At 43.5% G+C, this 16,793-nt stretch overlaps 1 protein-coding gene across 3 annotated transcripts in view; it reads left to right on the top strand.

Annotated features, from left to right (window-relative positions):
* The first annotated feature begins 6,747 nt into the window (after positions 1 to 6,747).
* The window catches only part of BTF3L4 (basic transcription factor 3 like 4), a 41,870-nt gene continuing 31,824 nt past the window's right edge, over positions 6,748 to 16,793 (top strand). For 2 of the 3 annotated variants that reach the window (XR_003942404.1, XM_030205507.1), the window contains exons 1-2: positions 6,748 to 6,826; positions 10,208 to 10,268. Coding sequence is in view for 2 of the 3 variants with exons in the window: in XM_030205507.1 (XP_030061367.1) it covers positions 10,215 to 10,268 (54 nt within the window). In the remaining variant the exon portion in view is untranslated. The other variant, XM_030205508.1, reaches the window with a different exon arrangement.

The following is a 16,793-nucleotide window of genomic DNA, read 5'->3' on the forward strand; positions in this document are numbered from 1 at the left end:
TACAGCCAAGGCAACAAAGGAGTGGCTCAGGAAGAAGCACATTAGGGTCATGGAGTGGCCTAGCCAGTCACCAGACCTTAATCCCATTGAAAACTTATGGAGGGAGCTGAAGCTGCGAGTTGCCAAGCGACAGCCCAGAACTCTTAATGATTTAGAGATGATCTGCAAAGAGGAGTGGACCAAAATTCCTCCTGACATGTGTGCAAACCTCATCATCAACTACAGAAGACGTCTGACCGCTGTGCTTGCCAACAAGGGTTTTGCCACCAAGTATTAGGTCTTGTTTGCCAGAGGGATTAAATACTTATTTCCCTCTGCAGAATGCAAATAAATTCATATACTTTCCACAATGTGATTTTCCGGATTTAATTTGTGATGTGCTATCTCTCACTGTTACCAATAACCTACCCTTCAATTATGGGCTGCTCATGTCTTTGTCAGTGGGCAAACTTACAAAATCAGCAAGGGATCAAATACTTATTTCCCCCACTGTATAGTTCCACAAACTGTCTAAACTTAGGGCCTGATTTACTAAGGCATGCTAGCATTTTTAGCACTAGCTAAAATTTACTGCTTGCTAATGCTAGAGACATCCATATATTCCTATGGGTGCCTCTAGCTTAGAGCGCTAAAAATTATAGCACGCCTATAGTGTGGCTTTGTAAATAGGGCCCTTAGCCCCAAGTCCTTCCAGATGTTGGGGGCTCAGTATGCCAGCAATTGTGTAAGGATACTGATCCATTTTATATCTTTGGGGGAAGGGAATGTGAGAGGGGAACGGTTATTAGATCTTCTCAGCCTCTTATTAGTATTGAATTCCACATGCATAATCATGTAGCTAGGACAGTCTCTTGTGAGGATTGTGAATAACAAGCAGGCTAATTTGAATTGAATCCTTGCCTCCACTGGGAGCCAATGCAGTTCTGTATATAGGTGAAAAATGTGGTTGTGTTTTTTCAGTGAATAAATTAGACAAATTATGTTTGAATTGATTGTAGATTACGTATTTGATTTTTTTGAGCTCCAAGTGGTAAGAGATTGCAATAGTCTAGTTTTGACAATAACAGCGAAGAAATGGGCTAGAACTTCTCTATTACTGAAACAATTGCATTGGCTACCAATTGAGGTCAGAACATTATCAAGTTATGTACCTTTATCTCTCTATATAAAACGCACCTCCAACATTCTAATGAAGCCTCAAGTTTCCCAACATTCTAAATTTGTCATGGTGTAGATCGCTTTTTCTCCATGAGTGTCCGCCCCGCCCTCGCGTCACAACGTCACCCCTTGGGATCTCCTGCTTCTTTTACAAAACACCTTGACGGGGGGGGGGGGGGGGGGAGGCCCTGCCACACACTCATTCTTTCTCACACACACACTCTCACTCTCACACACACACTCTCACACAGACAGCCTCAAACTATGTCACACACACCCACACTCGCACATTCACTCCGTCTCTCTCTCACACAGTCACTCTCACACACACTCTCTCAAACATACACACTCCGCTGAAAACCTTGCTAGCGCCCATTTCATTGGTCTCAGAAACGGGCCTTTTTTACTAGTGTTCAATATTATCTATGGTTTGGCTCCATTACCATTGATCTCGGTCTTGTTATTCTCTTTTACAGATAGATCATCTCGATTGATATATGAACTGAAGTTTTAATTTCCATCAGCTACACGTTAAATATAAACATATTCATGTCCTTTGTCTTTCTTACCAGGCAGCGAAAGTATGAAATTCTTTACCATTAATTATCAAATTGGAAATTAACTACTGTAGTTAACAAAAAAAAAATGTAAAAGCTCGCTTGTTCAGTCACTTTTGAGGAAATTAAAATGCAAGCGTTACATTTTGTATACTCTCAAAAGGCTATACTGATTTCTTCTTATCATTCTCTGCATTGAACCTTGTACGGTAAATATGGAATAGAAGTGCAGTGTTGTGTTTTCTAATGTATGTTTGTCTTGACTTAATTGTAAGCCTTGTGAAGCAGGAATCATTTGTTACAAGAGTCTGTACAGTGCTGTGTACACAATTGAGTATAAATAGTAGTTGGGGTATGAGCTGCATAATGTGGGAATTAACAGGCAGCATGGAGGGCATGCTTTTTTTTTTATTTTATTTCCCTTTATTGTTGTCAGCAACATCAAAGATAAACAAATACAACTTTCAACCTGGGGGATCCATCATCCCCTTGCTTAAAAACACACAAAATCAACATTTGTCTAAACTAGTGTATACCTCCCCCTCACTCGCCCCAGGAGACGCTGACTTTTCTTTTTTCCTACCTATACTACACCCCAGTCATCCCCCATTCATTTCACCTCGCAAGCCCTTACATCCTCCATCACACTCTTCAGATTACCCAGTCCCCCCCCCCGTTCCCCCTCCCCTCTAGGAAAGTACCCTATACATCGTGACACATTTTCGTTCAAAAACTTAATCCATATACCCGCATGTCGTCTACAATCCTCTCAAACTTCGCTTTGTGCTGCTTGCACATTGCACACCCTCTTCCCTCTCTTGAGCTTCCTCCTTTGTTCATTGTTAGTTTAATCATGGTTTGATAATAAGTGTGACCCCTGGGCAGACCGTTCAGGTCTTTATCTGCCGTCATTTAGGAGATGGGGCTTGATATACTGCCTTTCTGTGGCTACAATCAAAGCAGTTTACATACAGTGGCTTACTGAGGCCGGGGCAGTGGTCCACCCCAGGTGCATGCTGCAGGAGGGGTGTAGGTAGCAGTCGCACGGCTGTTGGCTCTGCTAGTTCCCTGCTCCCTCTGCTCTTACTTCCTGTTCCGGGTCAGAGGGAGCAGGGAACCAGCGAAGCCAACAGCTGCGCGGCTGCTCCCAGCAGCCCAGTATGTAAGACGAATGCACCCGGGGGGGGGGGGGGGCTTTGAGGTGATGCACCAGGGGGGACACTGCACCCAGGGGGGGGGGGTGTTGTGCTGCACCCGGGGATGGGTGTGCGGCAGCGATCCGCCCCGGGTGGCAGCCAACCAAGGAATGCCACTGTTTACATATTATATACAGGTACTTATTTTTTTACCTGGGGCAATGGAGGGTTGACTTGCCCAGAGTCACAAGGAGCTATAGTGGGAATTGAACCCAGTAACAAACCCACTGCACTAACCACTAGGCTACACTCTAGTTACTGTGTCCTTCCAGTCCTATGGCTTTAATTGCTGCGCTAGCTTTTCTTTTGCCCATATGAGTCCTTTCTAATGTCCACACTGTCTGCTCCTGGAGGTTAGTTTACTACAAATTTGAGAAAATGTAGGTGTGGCTTGGGCTTGAAAAGGTTGGAAGCAAGGCAGGATTAGCCCTTTGATAGGCCCTATTAGAGAACTACCTAAATGGTTAACATTAAATTCAGGAATTGCAATACATAATAAGTAGAAAGTTAAAGAGAAGGGAGGAAAAAAAGGAGGAGAGGAAATTACAATCATCAGTGGGATAGAAAAGACTAGGAACAGTAGCCCTGCTGTTGAAGATTCCAGGTTCTTCACCCAATAGTTGACCTACAAGCAGACACTTAAGGGTCAAAAGCCTTACAATTCAAAATAAAGTTTTTAGGCCGATCTTAAAATTTCTGATAGGAATTTTCCAAACTTAAATGCACTGGCAGATATTTCCACAGTGTGCAGGGTAGAATTAACCCTATGGTGGACCCGAGGAAAGCAAGTGTATTGGGCCCAAACTGTACTCTAAAACTCCCACAAACAGTGGTTCTGAATGCAGAGGAAAATCAAGAGGAGGTAGCATCAGGTAGGAATCTCTTGCTCACTGACACCGCTTGCTGACTAGAGTGAAAATAGACAGACTTCTGCAGACAGTGGGAGCTCTAGTCCTACCCTTCTCCACCACTCTGCTTTCTGACATAAGCTGTCTTACTAGGGCAAAAAAACTGCTTTGGAAGCCATTGAATTAGCGTATCTGAGAGGACCCTTCCTAAAACTTTTGGGCCCTAGGCACATGCCTATTTTGCCTATGTTTTAATCCTGCCCTGAGAGCGTGAGTCCAGTTACACTAAATGTGGAACTACCTCACAAAAATACCTCACCAATCCACCCAGATATTAAAGTCCACCTCTATACTACCTAATACCTTCCTTCTCTCTTTCCTTACTTAATCGTTGTACATTACTAATAATATCTGATATCATGGAATAACGATTAAGTAAGGAAAGAGAGAAGGAAGGTATTAGGTAGTATAGAGGTGGACTTTAATATCTGGGTGGATTGGTGAGGTATTTTTGTGAGGTAGTTCCACATTTAGTGTAACTGGACTATCATTCCATGATATCAGATATTATTAGTAATGTACAATTATGTCATAACCAAACTCTGTAAGCCACATTGGGATACAAATGCAATAAATAAATAAATAAATGTATAGTGTCCATCCTGATATACCTAATACATTCAAAACACCCACAAACTGGGACGTTGTATATTTTTGACTATAAAGGAAAACTGGCAGAGTAGGAAGCAACAGAAAAGAAGCGCTGCTTGCCAATTTGAAGACAATGCACAGAGGATGGTTAGAACAGACAGACCTCTGTGGGCAGCACTGGCTCTTTTCTGATGTATCAGGGGGAAAATTTGCCTTGGGAGCTACTGGAATTACTAACAGGACTCCTCGTAACCACTTTAAACCTAGGTCCATACAAAGTTTTCCCATGCTTTAATCTGGTCGGGAAGTACTGTTCTAACAAAATCCCAGTGTTCAAGGTACTAGGTCAAAGTATTTAAGTAATGTATATTTTAATATTCAAGTACAGTGAGGAACACATTAAAAAACTTAAGTAAAAGTAAAAAAAAGTTATTGCTTAATTTAATACTTTGTGGGTTAAAAGGAAAAGTACCACAACTACAATGAATACAACTATTGTTAACGTTTTTATCCCAATAACTTAAATGCTTTAAAATTCAATCCACTTTGCTTTTAGTAAAACTACATTTTGAAAATGAGTGGGCTTGTGAGTAATTAATCCAACACAAGCTGAAAAGGTGTGCAAAAACTGGAAGTGGATTGTTCAGTTTGATAAAAGGTTCCCTCAAATCAGGCCAGGTTGCAATACTACTGATATCGTCTGAAGGTATTGATCAAGGGCATCTCTGTCTGAAATACTTCTTATTGCAAAGAATCCTTTATCATCATCTGCATTAGAAGTAGTGTTGTCTAATTAATCACTTGCATCTTCATCTTCATCATCATTGTCATGCTGCACTACTACTACAAGTCATTTCTATAGCGCTACCAGTCGTACGCAGCGCTTCACAATTGAACATGAAGAAAAGAGTCCCTGCTCAAAAGAGCTTACAATCTAAATCAGGACAGACATACAGGACAAATAAGGGATAAGGGTAGGACAGACAGATAGGACACATAGGGAAAAGGGACTACTGAAGAGAGGAAGACAAGATAAAGGTTACGGGCAGGTGACAAGTTAGGAATTAAAAGCAGCATCAAACAGGTAGGCCTTTAGCCCGGATTTGAAGGCGGCCAGGGATGGAGCCTGACGTAATGGCTCAGGAAGTCTATTCCAGGCATAGGGTGCGGCGAGATAAAAGGAACGGAGTCTGGCGTTAGCGATGGAGGAGAAGGGTGCAATTAGGAGAGATTTGCCTAGTGAATGGAGTTCTTGGGAAGGAGTGTAGGGAAAGATGAGGGTAGAGAGGTAGTGAGGGGCAGCAGAGTGTACAGTTACAAAGAAGCTTTAATGAAGTTGGAATCATTGTGTTGTTCTAATAGTTTTTCATCTGATGGCAAACTCTGTTTGAATATGTTTGAAACAGATGCAATTTTCCATGGGATGACCAGCAGTCTGTTACGGTAGGGGCATATGTCTGTTCACAAAGAATTGCAGCCAGCTTCAACTTCATTTCCACTTCAAAGTGTCCCAACTCATCACTCTTCTGTTTGGCTGGAGACCAGCACCAGTTCAACAAACACAGACAACTACACTGGTTCTCATAGGTTATTTTCACTAAACAGCAAAATTTAAGATGAGATGATCCCCTGTTTGCTTCATGAGGTTTGCAATAGCAAAATCCTGTCCCAGTTTTTGTTGTTTCATTTGGTTTATCAAGGAATCATAATTTACGTCTTGCTTCTGCATTTACAAGTATTGCAAATATTCGATGTAACTAAGTAAAAGTAGTAGAACTTGGTGAAATTATTACGTTGGTAAAAGTAACAAATTGTTCCTGTACTTCTTTACAAGTAGAAGTGACAAAACATTAGTTACTATACAAAACTGCAAAATCCTTACTCCCTCCTGTTTACTAAGCTGTGTTAGTAAACAGCGGAGTTAGTTTGTACCTGTAGTACTACTACTATTGACCGTTGCGGAAAAAAAAAGAAATCAAGATTCAGAGATGACATCCTATCCCCAACAGTTTATAGTTTATAACGACTTGCTAGAAAGCTCTAGCTGACAAGACAGTACAAAGCAGTGTACAGGCTAAAAAGGAACCCCATTTGAAACAGAAAAGTTAAACAGTCAGACCAGGATAGATAAGGGGGAGGCCTCTGACTGAGGAATCCAAAAAAGACAAGTAGGCTTTAAAGACGATTTCAAGATTTTTGCAGCATGGAAGAGTCAGAGCAAGTAACGCAACCCCCCGTCTCAAGGTTCCCTAATAGAACACCGCAGTCTGCCTTTAAGCCCTAAGACTCCGCCCTTAGCGTCGGGTGTCGGTCACGTGACGCATGACGTCCCGTGCGTCGTCCCCCCTCCTCACGTCTTTCCTGCTTTTTCGCCATTTTGTTGGCCGCGTGCTGAAGCGGAGCTCCTCGGACTCAGGTCAGCGCTACCCGCTGGGGACACGGGCCTGTCGCTCAGCGAGCGCGGCGAAGGGTGCCGGGTTCCTTCCCGCTCTGCCTGTTACAGCGTCCGGGGGAAAGGGAGAGAGGTGCAGCGGGCCTTATCAGCGTCCGGGGGCCTAGTCGGTGTGTGTGACACCCCTTTTCCCTTCACCTGTTTGGTCTGTGTCCGCCGCTCCCTCCCCCCCCCCAATCCCAGCCCCCGCTCAGTGTCTGACCCCCTTTCTCCTGCTCCGTCATCATCCAGGCCTGCTGTCGCTTTCTGTCCTCAGCTGACCCCCGAGGCCCGCTTCATGTTTCTCTTCTGGCTCCCGATTCCGAACCGTGGGGGAGGGGGCGGTAGTATCAGGGCAGCGGGAGCAGCAGCAGCGCCTATGCGAAATGCCCTTTGCTTTAAGAAACGTTTATTTTATTGTCTTGAAGGTTGGTGGTGTGTTTTTTTTTTTTTTTTGTTAAGATCTCTGGGGCGTTGTTTCCAATCAGCTTTAACAAGTCAACTTCGATTTCCGTGCAAGTTTGCTAATGATTTTGTAAGCAGTGTATGTGATAAGTGAGGCGGGTTGTTTTGGAAATTGTAGCCAGTGTAGTGTTGAGAGGGGTACATCCCATTGCGTATTAGTGTCAGTTGAAGCAGCGATAAAATGCTTGCACGGAAAGAGATATTTGCAGTTCACTGTACGTTATAAAGGAGATCCAAACGAAGACATAATCCCGGACCGTTTCTGGCTACTGGGATCAATTATGAATGAGAGGGGCTCCAGTAGTCAAGAAATACAACAGTGACTGGCATTTGGCAGAGCTGCAGTGGGCTTAGAGAAAATACTACTACTACTAGGGTTACGCAGCGCTGTACAATTTAACATAAAAGGACAGGCCCTGCTCAAAGAGCTTACAATCTAAAGGACAAGTGAGTAGACGATACGATGGGGGCAGTCCAGATATCTTATTACAGAAATGTAATAAGAGCGGGGATATGTCTTTACAAAGATCTAAATGCTGTCTGCCATGTTTTTTTTGTCTTTTATATTCTATGGATATGAGAGCTGGACCATCAAGAAAGGGGCAGAAAAAGTATTAATGGCTTTTCTTACAAATACCGTGGACAGCTAACAAGAAAAACAGCTGGGTCCTGGACCAGATCAAATATGAACTCACTAGAGGCCCAAATAACTAGATAAAAACGGTCTTATTTTGGACATAGAGTATTATGCTTAATGAGGGTTATTTAATTTCAAAACATATATATCCTGCACTATCAACAGTTGAAGGCAAAAGAGGCATTGGAATGCAAGCAGCAAGATACATTGACTATTAAAATGCTATTGAGTAGCCTTTAGAGACAAACAGAAGACTGACTTTTTCCAGTGTTTTCTTTCTATGGTTGGTAGGAATTGTCCTTGACTCAATGGTGCTTGATCATCATCACCACAAACATCAGAGCATTTGGGCTTAAAAAAAATCACATAGTGCATGGCTTCCTAATGCAAGCATAACAAATATTTTGCTTCCTAATGCAGTAACCAAATAATATGTGAATAGGCCAAGTGCAAAATCTGTGTGCTAAAGTGGTTAAGAGCACTGGAAGCACATGAGGTCTGCGCTGGTGACAGCTATATCTTAAACACATTTCTAAGCACAAAAGGTTGTATGAACACCACACATTGCATGTACATACATTTGTGTATGAGCCGGAATGCTATCCTGCTCACACAATTTTTGCAATACTGGTATTTGATCAGAATAGCAAAAGTATTTGCATGCAACTCTTGAAGCCCATATAATGTTTTGTTCTCGGATCTGTGCATTCAATTCTCAATGGTCCAGCTGTTTGTCCTATCAGATGTGTGCGCCTCATTTTTATCCATGCTTTTTATGGAACCTTGAAAAAAGTTGCAGTACTTACATGCTCACTGCAAAGAGAAGAAACAAGCAGGAAATCCTCACCAACACTGACCACAGAAGAATAAGCTAACTTTTTATATTAAAGTCTTCTCTGCATCTGCACTGAATAGCTAGTAGCCCATGGGATTTAAATGTGCTGTGCATCAGTATCTAAGGAGTTGCACTAGGTTAATTTATGTTCAAAGCTGCTTTTTTTTTTCTTATTTTTTTTGTATTTTGATTTATGCAATTTAAAATACATTTACACAAGCATAAAACTTTTGTTACAGAAATACAGAAGTAAATATTCTTCACTGGGAAAAACCTCCCAGCTTAAATAAAGAAGAAAAAATAGTCTATATAAGGAAAACATTAATTCATCCTCAGACCACCAAAGAGTAGGGAAGTGGTATAAAAGGAAAAGGAAATCCCAACGTAAGAGGGGAAAAAAATAAAGACATTAAGATCCTACACAGCTACTACTACATAATTCAGTTATTTAAAAGCTTTCCTGGAACTCAAGAAGGTTGTTAACCGTTCAGGGGCAAAAAAAACTCATATTTTGACCCCTCATTCTCTTTCCCCCCCCCCCAAACAGCATCAAATATTTACATGGATAGATCAGCTTATAAGTAGCTCCAAGATTAAAAGTTTGTCTAAAAGCTAAAAGAAAGACTTCCTACAATCTTGCATTATTTTAGTCACAGCTGGATAAATCTACACTTTTTGTCCATGGAAAAGAACCTGTGAGTGAAAGCAAAATACCCACAAAAGTGTCTTTATTGCCTTGGCCTCTGAATGTGCTGACATTAGAGGAGTCTTCCCTAAGAGTTGACTAATTTGCTTAGTGAACACCCTATAGTGGGTTATATTTTACATTTAGGGCTTCTATTCTTAGTTGTTTACATCTATACATTTTATGTATTTGTCACCTAATTAAGGATTCTTTGAGGGTGCAAAAACAGATTGGCATTTAATGGTGTTTTTATACCAATTCTGGGTAATTTTCTGGTGAAATCAAATGTGTATCTGTCACTTAGAAATCCTCTGTGCACGAAAGGCAACTAAACACTAAACGGGAGTGAAGAGTACAAGAGCTAGGGGAAAGAGTGAGTATTAGAGGACCTGGTGTTTTTCTGCTGTATATCCAATAAAGACATATTTATTTTGCATTGAGGTGTTTTATCAGTGTCAGTTAATACCTAAAACCTAAAGCCGTATATATATTTTTGGGGAAGGCAGTGCAGAAACGTTGGTGTTAGTAAAATGCTTGTTCGGTGTATCCCACTCATTTCCATTATCATCTTTATAAGCATATCTGTTTGTCATCTCAGTTGTACAAACTGAAGCTTTTAACATTGTTTCAGAAGTATCGTACTAATCTCCTTTTAGAAAAGTGATTTCTAATGGTGTGAAGCCAGTTTATCTTGTATAGTAGTTATTTAATAGGCAGTAACATTAGGATATTTTTAATTTTCAGGTACACGATGAATCAAGAAAAGTTGGCAAAACTTCAGGCTCAAGTTCGAATAGGTGGTAAGGTGAGTCAGAAGGAAATAATTATTAAAGTCTGATATTTTTTCCTAGTAGCGTTGGAAAGTAAAATATCATCAGAGACTGGTTTGGTGAACACGAGGCCAGGGGGGAGTAGAAGATCTTTTTTTTTAAACACATCCCTCTAAAATAAAATGGCTGTGCAGCATCTTCGTGTGTAAATTACAGTTTTACATTGCTCATATCTACACACGCAGATTCTTTGAGTGTTCTTAAAAGCTCTGTTAATATCCTATTTTAAAACATTCTTCCATCAGCATTTATACTTGGCCCTAAATAGCATCAACTAACTGCTCAGTTGGACTAGGGTTCTCCAGCGGTGATTGAGGGACAGTTGTGCTTAACTTTCTGGTGTCTAGCACCTCCTGAAATGTTTTTTTGAAAAGTTACCTCTCAACTCCTTAATTGGCTCCTCTCGTAAGTGCAGCATTGTGAAATCAGGTGAATACATGTTGCTAGATTGGCATTTCCACATGTAGTTGTTGGCACATATGTGTGTGATATTCCAAATGGTGATGCTCTTTTTTAATGTGTATTTTTGTGAAATCAGTAGGAGTGAACAGTGATTAAAAATCTAAATTAATAATGATAAGGGAACGGACGACATCACAGGCCAAGATGGATGGCTGAGCTCTGCATACCCTACCACAAATCATCAGCTTATCCTAGTCATCTCGTGGAATTTGGCAGCCCCTCTAGCACATCCTGAAGTAACTTTGAGTGCGCTATCTTTCTGGGGGAAAATGTCACAACTTCAGAGACCCAGTCTTATGGAATTTGCTTACCAACTGCAGCCTCCCCTCGTGGCAGCAGTAAAGATGGCGCCAGTTGATGGCGATCCCGCACAGTGCAGAGCCGGGAGCAACTGGCCCTAACAGTTGCTGTACCAGAACTGATTACAGTTCCATGAGCTCCTACATGAAATCGAGAGACGCTAGCTGCAGATCTCTGGGGTGAGATCAGCGAGTTGGGGTCGAAGGGTGGAGGGCTTGGAAATGAGGCTGGAGGAGCAACAACAGGCCATTTCCACTCTGGAAACTTCTTTTTCAACTCAAACAGACCATCTCTTACTAATGGATAAAGTCGAGGACCTAGAAAATCACAGTTATTGCTCTAACATTTGAATTCAAGGGGTCCCTGAGTCAGCAGACTACAGCAACTGTGAGCTAGTGGTCCAGAAAGTTGCTAGTATGCTGCTATCGGAAGGAGATCAGACTGTTTCCCAGGACATATAAAACTTGACAGGCCACATCGGATCTCTGTTTACCCAAGGACAAACCTCCCTCAGGACAGATTATAAAACTAAAGAGGCTTGTGCTACATAAGGCCCCTGTGAAAACTCCCATTACCTGGGTTACCTACTCCATTGAGGTATTCGAAGACCTGGTGGCGTTGATTTTTGTGCCACTGGAATGAGCTGAGACCCCTAACTAAGTATTTGAGGCACAAAGACTTCAGGTATCGCTGGCAAAATCTGTTTGCATTAGCATTTTATATGGAAGGAAAATTTTATGTTTTGAAAATACTGTCAGAAGCGAGACTCCTGTTTCCAGATCTGGATCCGTAGCCCTCTGCCTCATCATTGGATAAAGCTTTACACTCAAGCGGCCTGAAATGTGTGTCACGTTACCCAGGTGGCAGCGGATCACTCGAGGCATGGGAAGCCTGATCCGCCAGAAATCAAGCTCTTGTCTTCCTGCTGAAAAGGAAACATAAAGTGGAGTTCCTTCTGGTTTCCCTGTGCACAATTCAACAAAGAATACGTTGTTTTCTTGCTTGGCGGAACCGAAGGACCTTTAGGGGGCCTTGAATCTTCTAGTTATGAGCTTTTGCAATTGCTTTGTTAGTGTTTCTGGTTGACTGTTCTATTTGTGATTGGGGCCATTTGACAAGGTTGGGATAGCCTGAGGAAGTATTCTTATACTGTGTAATACCTCTCTTGATATATTGTTCATTCTCCCCATAAGACCATGCCTCCTTCAACGTGTACCTCTGTCTTAAGTGGCAGGTTCTAGAGGGTGGGAGGAAGGGATTGGAGGGTGGGTGACCAGGATTATTCTTGGATCAGATTAGGTCATGGGATTTTTTTATGGGGTTTATATGTGTGTGTTTGAGAGGTTGGGTAATACGTATTGAATGTTTTTGAGGACTTGTGCTCGAATTGACATGTATGTCCCTTAATGTTAAGGGACTGAACATTCCATATAAATGCTATCTGCTAGAAGCAGTGCACTTGGGGGTGGATGCACTCTTTATCCAAGAGATGCACCTTTTGATAAAACATGAGCACGTACTAATTCAGCAAAATATGCTGCAGTGCACTTTGCTCCCAATCGTGTCTGTCCCAAAACTGCAGGGGTCGTTATTCTCTTGAGCAGTGCCCACCCTTGGAACACTCACAAGAGAATCTATATAATAATTTGTACCTCCGCGTCTCTGGATGGCTGGCTGACTGGGTTCGTAACATGCTGACATCAGCTCGCTTCCAGCGTTCCCTTCTCTTTCAGTGTCCCGCCTCGCGTAAAAACGCAATGATGTCAGAGGAGGGCGGGACACTGAGAGAAGGCAAGGGAATGCTGGAGGTGACACGAGCCCAGCCTGCCTGCCACCACTCCGACCTGAGGTAAGATGGACGGCTTGCAGGGAGGGCGGCAGAAAGGACAAAGTCACTGGCCATGGAGCGGAGGGGAGAATAGCTGGAGATGGGTGGGAGGGCAGGGCACAGGAGAATCGCACATGGATGTGAGGGCAGGGCAGAAGCGAATTGGTGGATATCGATGTAAGGCGAGGGGAGAATCGTGGGACACAGATGGGAGGGCAGGGCAGAGGACAATTGCTGCACATGGAGGGGAGGGCAAAATCGCAGGACACAGGGAGGCAGGCAGGGCACAGGAGAACCGCTGAAGATGGGAGGGGAGGGAAGAATTGTTGGACATGGAGTGGAGGGCAAGAGAGAGAGGAGAAGCAGAGGGACACTTCCAACATACTGTACATCAGAAGCGATGGAAAGGCAGGGCACATGTGAATCACACTGTACATCACAAGCAATGGGAGGCAGGGAACAGGTGAATCGCTGGATGGGATGGGAGGCGAGGGGAGAATCATGGGACATGGAGGGTAGGGCAGAGGAGAATCACTCGACATGGAGGAGAGGCCAGTATTGCGGAGGGCAGAGGACAGTTGCTGGACATAGATGGGAGGGAAGAATTGCTGGACATGGAGGGGAGGGCAGTGGAGACAGGAGAAGCACTCCAACGTACTGTGCATCACAAGCGATGGGAGGGCAGAGGCGAATCGCACTGTACATCAGAAGCGATGGGAAGGCAGGGCAGAGGCGAATCGCTGGCTGGGAGGCGAGGGGAGAATTGCAGGACAAAGATGGGAGGGGGAGGGCAGGACAGAGGAGAATCGCTGGACATTGAGGGGAGGCCAGAATCGTGGCAGGGGAGGGCAGGACACAGGAGAATTACTGCACGTAGATGGGAGGGAAGAAACACTGGACACGGAGGGCAGGGGAGAGAGGAGAAGCAGAGGGACACTCCAACGTGTACTGTACATCACAAGCGATTACAGGGCAGAGGCGAATCGCTGGATAGGGATGGGAGGCGAGGGGAGAATCGTGGTTCACTTAAAAACATAATCACCATTACATGATAGGCTTGCTAGCGCCCGTTTCATTTTTTAGCGAAATGGGCTTTTTTTGCTTGTTTTAGATAGAGGGAAGATATTTTCTTTTGGTAGTTGAGGTTAGAGCACTTGTGCTGACCCTCCTAACTCTCTGTTCCCCCAACCAAAATCAGAGGTTATTTTTTACTCGCATATCTGATATGTTGGCAAAAAATATAGGTATGCTTTTGGTAGGAGAAGACTTTAATATCACTCTTAACCTAAGCCTAGCTCAATCAGTGTTTCCCTAAGTCTAGTTCTGGAGTACCCCTTGCCAGTCAGGTTTTCAGGCTATCCACAATGAATATACACTGCCTCCATTATATGCAAATCTCTTTCCTGCATATTCATCGTGGATATTCTGAAAACCTGACTTGCAAAAGGGTACTTCAGGACTGGACTTGGGGAAACACTGGCCTAGATAACTTAGCTGTGAGGGTCACCTGTGCCTGGAAAGACTGCAGTCGCTTGCACTCGTTACTCAATGGTGCTTGCATGATATATGGAGGGAGGTGCATAGTGATGAGAGAGAGATTATACTTTCTACTCTCCCACACGTGACACTACTCCAGATTGGATGTGTGGCTGGGGACTCCCTATTACGCAAGTATGTCCACACTGTGGATAATACACCCTAAAACTTGTTTTGATCATGATCCCATCACATTCATTTAGTGATAAGCAGTGGCAGGCATACTTCTGTCCCCTGGCATTTGAATGATACTTTGTTGGATGACTGGCAGTGGCTAGAAAAGAACCTGTTAGACTATCTATCTACACTTCAGTGACACTCTAGATATGACCCCCATGACCATCTTTGAATGCTTGAAGTTGGGAATACTAGGGCACTTGATCTCATTGCAAGCCCACGTTCATAAAGACACCCGCCAAAAGGAATAGGTTCTTGTAGACTAAATCCTCTCCTTGGAATGACTCTCTAAACAGGGTTGGGGCTCCAAAAGACATCAGGCAGCTTTACATAAGGCTAGATTGGGCTTATATCATTTAGATCTTAGTACTATTAATGAACACTTAAAATGTACTAAACGGGAATACTTTGAATTAAATAATAAGGTGAGTAAGATACTGGCCCACAAATTGAAGTGACAGGTCACTCATAATTATCTATAAGATACTAGATGACCAGGGTCAATGGTGCACAAGAGAGGTAGATATTGGCCCTTTACCATTTTATAAACAGCTTTATAGTCTGGATGCTATTCTATCCATGAACTTCATTGCCACGCCTTTCTCTTCAAGTTTTGAAGCTCTCTGCCCCTATTCTGATTGATGAGGTGTTACGGACCATCAAATGTCCTCCTGCTGATAAAGCCCCGGGCTACGATGGATATAGTAATAAATTCCACAAAAAATAGCCTACTGGCTCTGGTACTTAGAGTTTATAATTCTATTGATGCGGATACAGTTCTGTCGCATGGTGATTGCAGTGACGGTATTACTTAAATCTGATTTTTTAAAATCCTCATCTTTGTACTACTTATAGACCCATATCTTTACTTGACACAGATTATAAGAGCTTTACCAAAATTCTTGCACACAAACTACAAAAGGTCCTACCCCTTTGAGTCCATGAAGATCAAGCAGGATTTATTTAGGGCAGACAGACTTTTGATAACACTAGGAGGGCTTTACATCACATTACTACTGTGGTGCAGGGGGGTGGATCCTGCTATTTTAGTATCCTTAGATGCAGAGAAGGCCCCCCCTCCCAACAATGGTGGCCAGCTAGGCTGTTGGCTGACTTTTAAAACTGGTTAGACAAAAGCTGTGTTTTTTTGGTGGTGGTTTTTGTTTTTTGCTCCCTCCCCCACGGTCAGGCAGCTCAGCTGACCTTTCTCTCCCTCACTCTCTTCGGGTCTGGCCGGCCAGATATCTTTCTAGCCTCCCTTTTCCCACAGCAGTGGGAGGAGTGGCCTAATAATTAGTGCAGCAGGCTTGGATCCTGGCAACCCTGGTTAACCCCTTGCATCCGTTACCTTCGCTCCTGCACCCGATCTGCTGAACGACTCTGGAGGAAATCTCGCACCCTGTCAGACTTCACCCATTACAAATTCATGCTATCCTCCTTCCAGTCCTCCCTATTCCTTGCCAATCAGGAATATTATTCTCAATTAACTAATTCTCTTGGCTCCAACCCTCGTTGCCTCTTCGCCACCCTCAACTCCCTACTTAAAGTGCCCTCCGCTCCCACACCCCCCTCACTCTCTCCTCAAACACTAGCTGACTACTTCCGCGATAAGGTGCAGAAGATAAACCTTGAATTCACTTCCAAGCCTTCTCCTCCCTGTGACTTCTTAACCCACTCCCCCAACCAACCTAGCCTGGCCTCCTCCTCCTCCCCTGAGATCACAGAAGAGGAAACTGCTCGCCTTCTAAGTGCACCACCTGTTCCTCTGATCCCATTCCCACCAATCTGCTTAACATCTCTCCTACAGTCAACCCCTCAATCTGTCACATCCTCAACCTCTCTCTCTCCACTGCTACTGTCCCTGACACCTTCAAGCACGCTGTAGTCATACCACTTCTCAAAAAACCATCACTAGACCCCACCTGTCCCTCCAACTACCGTCCCATCTCTCTTCTACCCTTCCTCTCCAAATTACTTGAACGCGCTGTCCACAGCCGCTGCCTTGATTGTTCCTTGCCAAATCCAAAGGTCACTATTCCATCCTCATCCTCCTCGACCTATCTGCCGCCTTTGACACTGTCAATCATAATTTACTTCTTGACACACTGTCCTCATTTGGGTTCTAGGGCTTCGTCCTCTCCTGGTTCTCTTCGTATCTTTCCCAACGCACCTTCAGAGTATATTCTAATGGCTCTTC

This window comes from Microcaecilia unicolor, chromosome 6 (genome assembly GCF_901765095.1).
Source record: "Microcaecilia unicolor chromosome 6, aMicUni1.1, whole genome shotgun sequence".
NCBI lineage: Eukaryota > Metazoa > Chordata > Amphibia > Gymnophiona > Siphonopidae > Microcaecilia > Microcaecilia unicolor.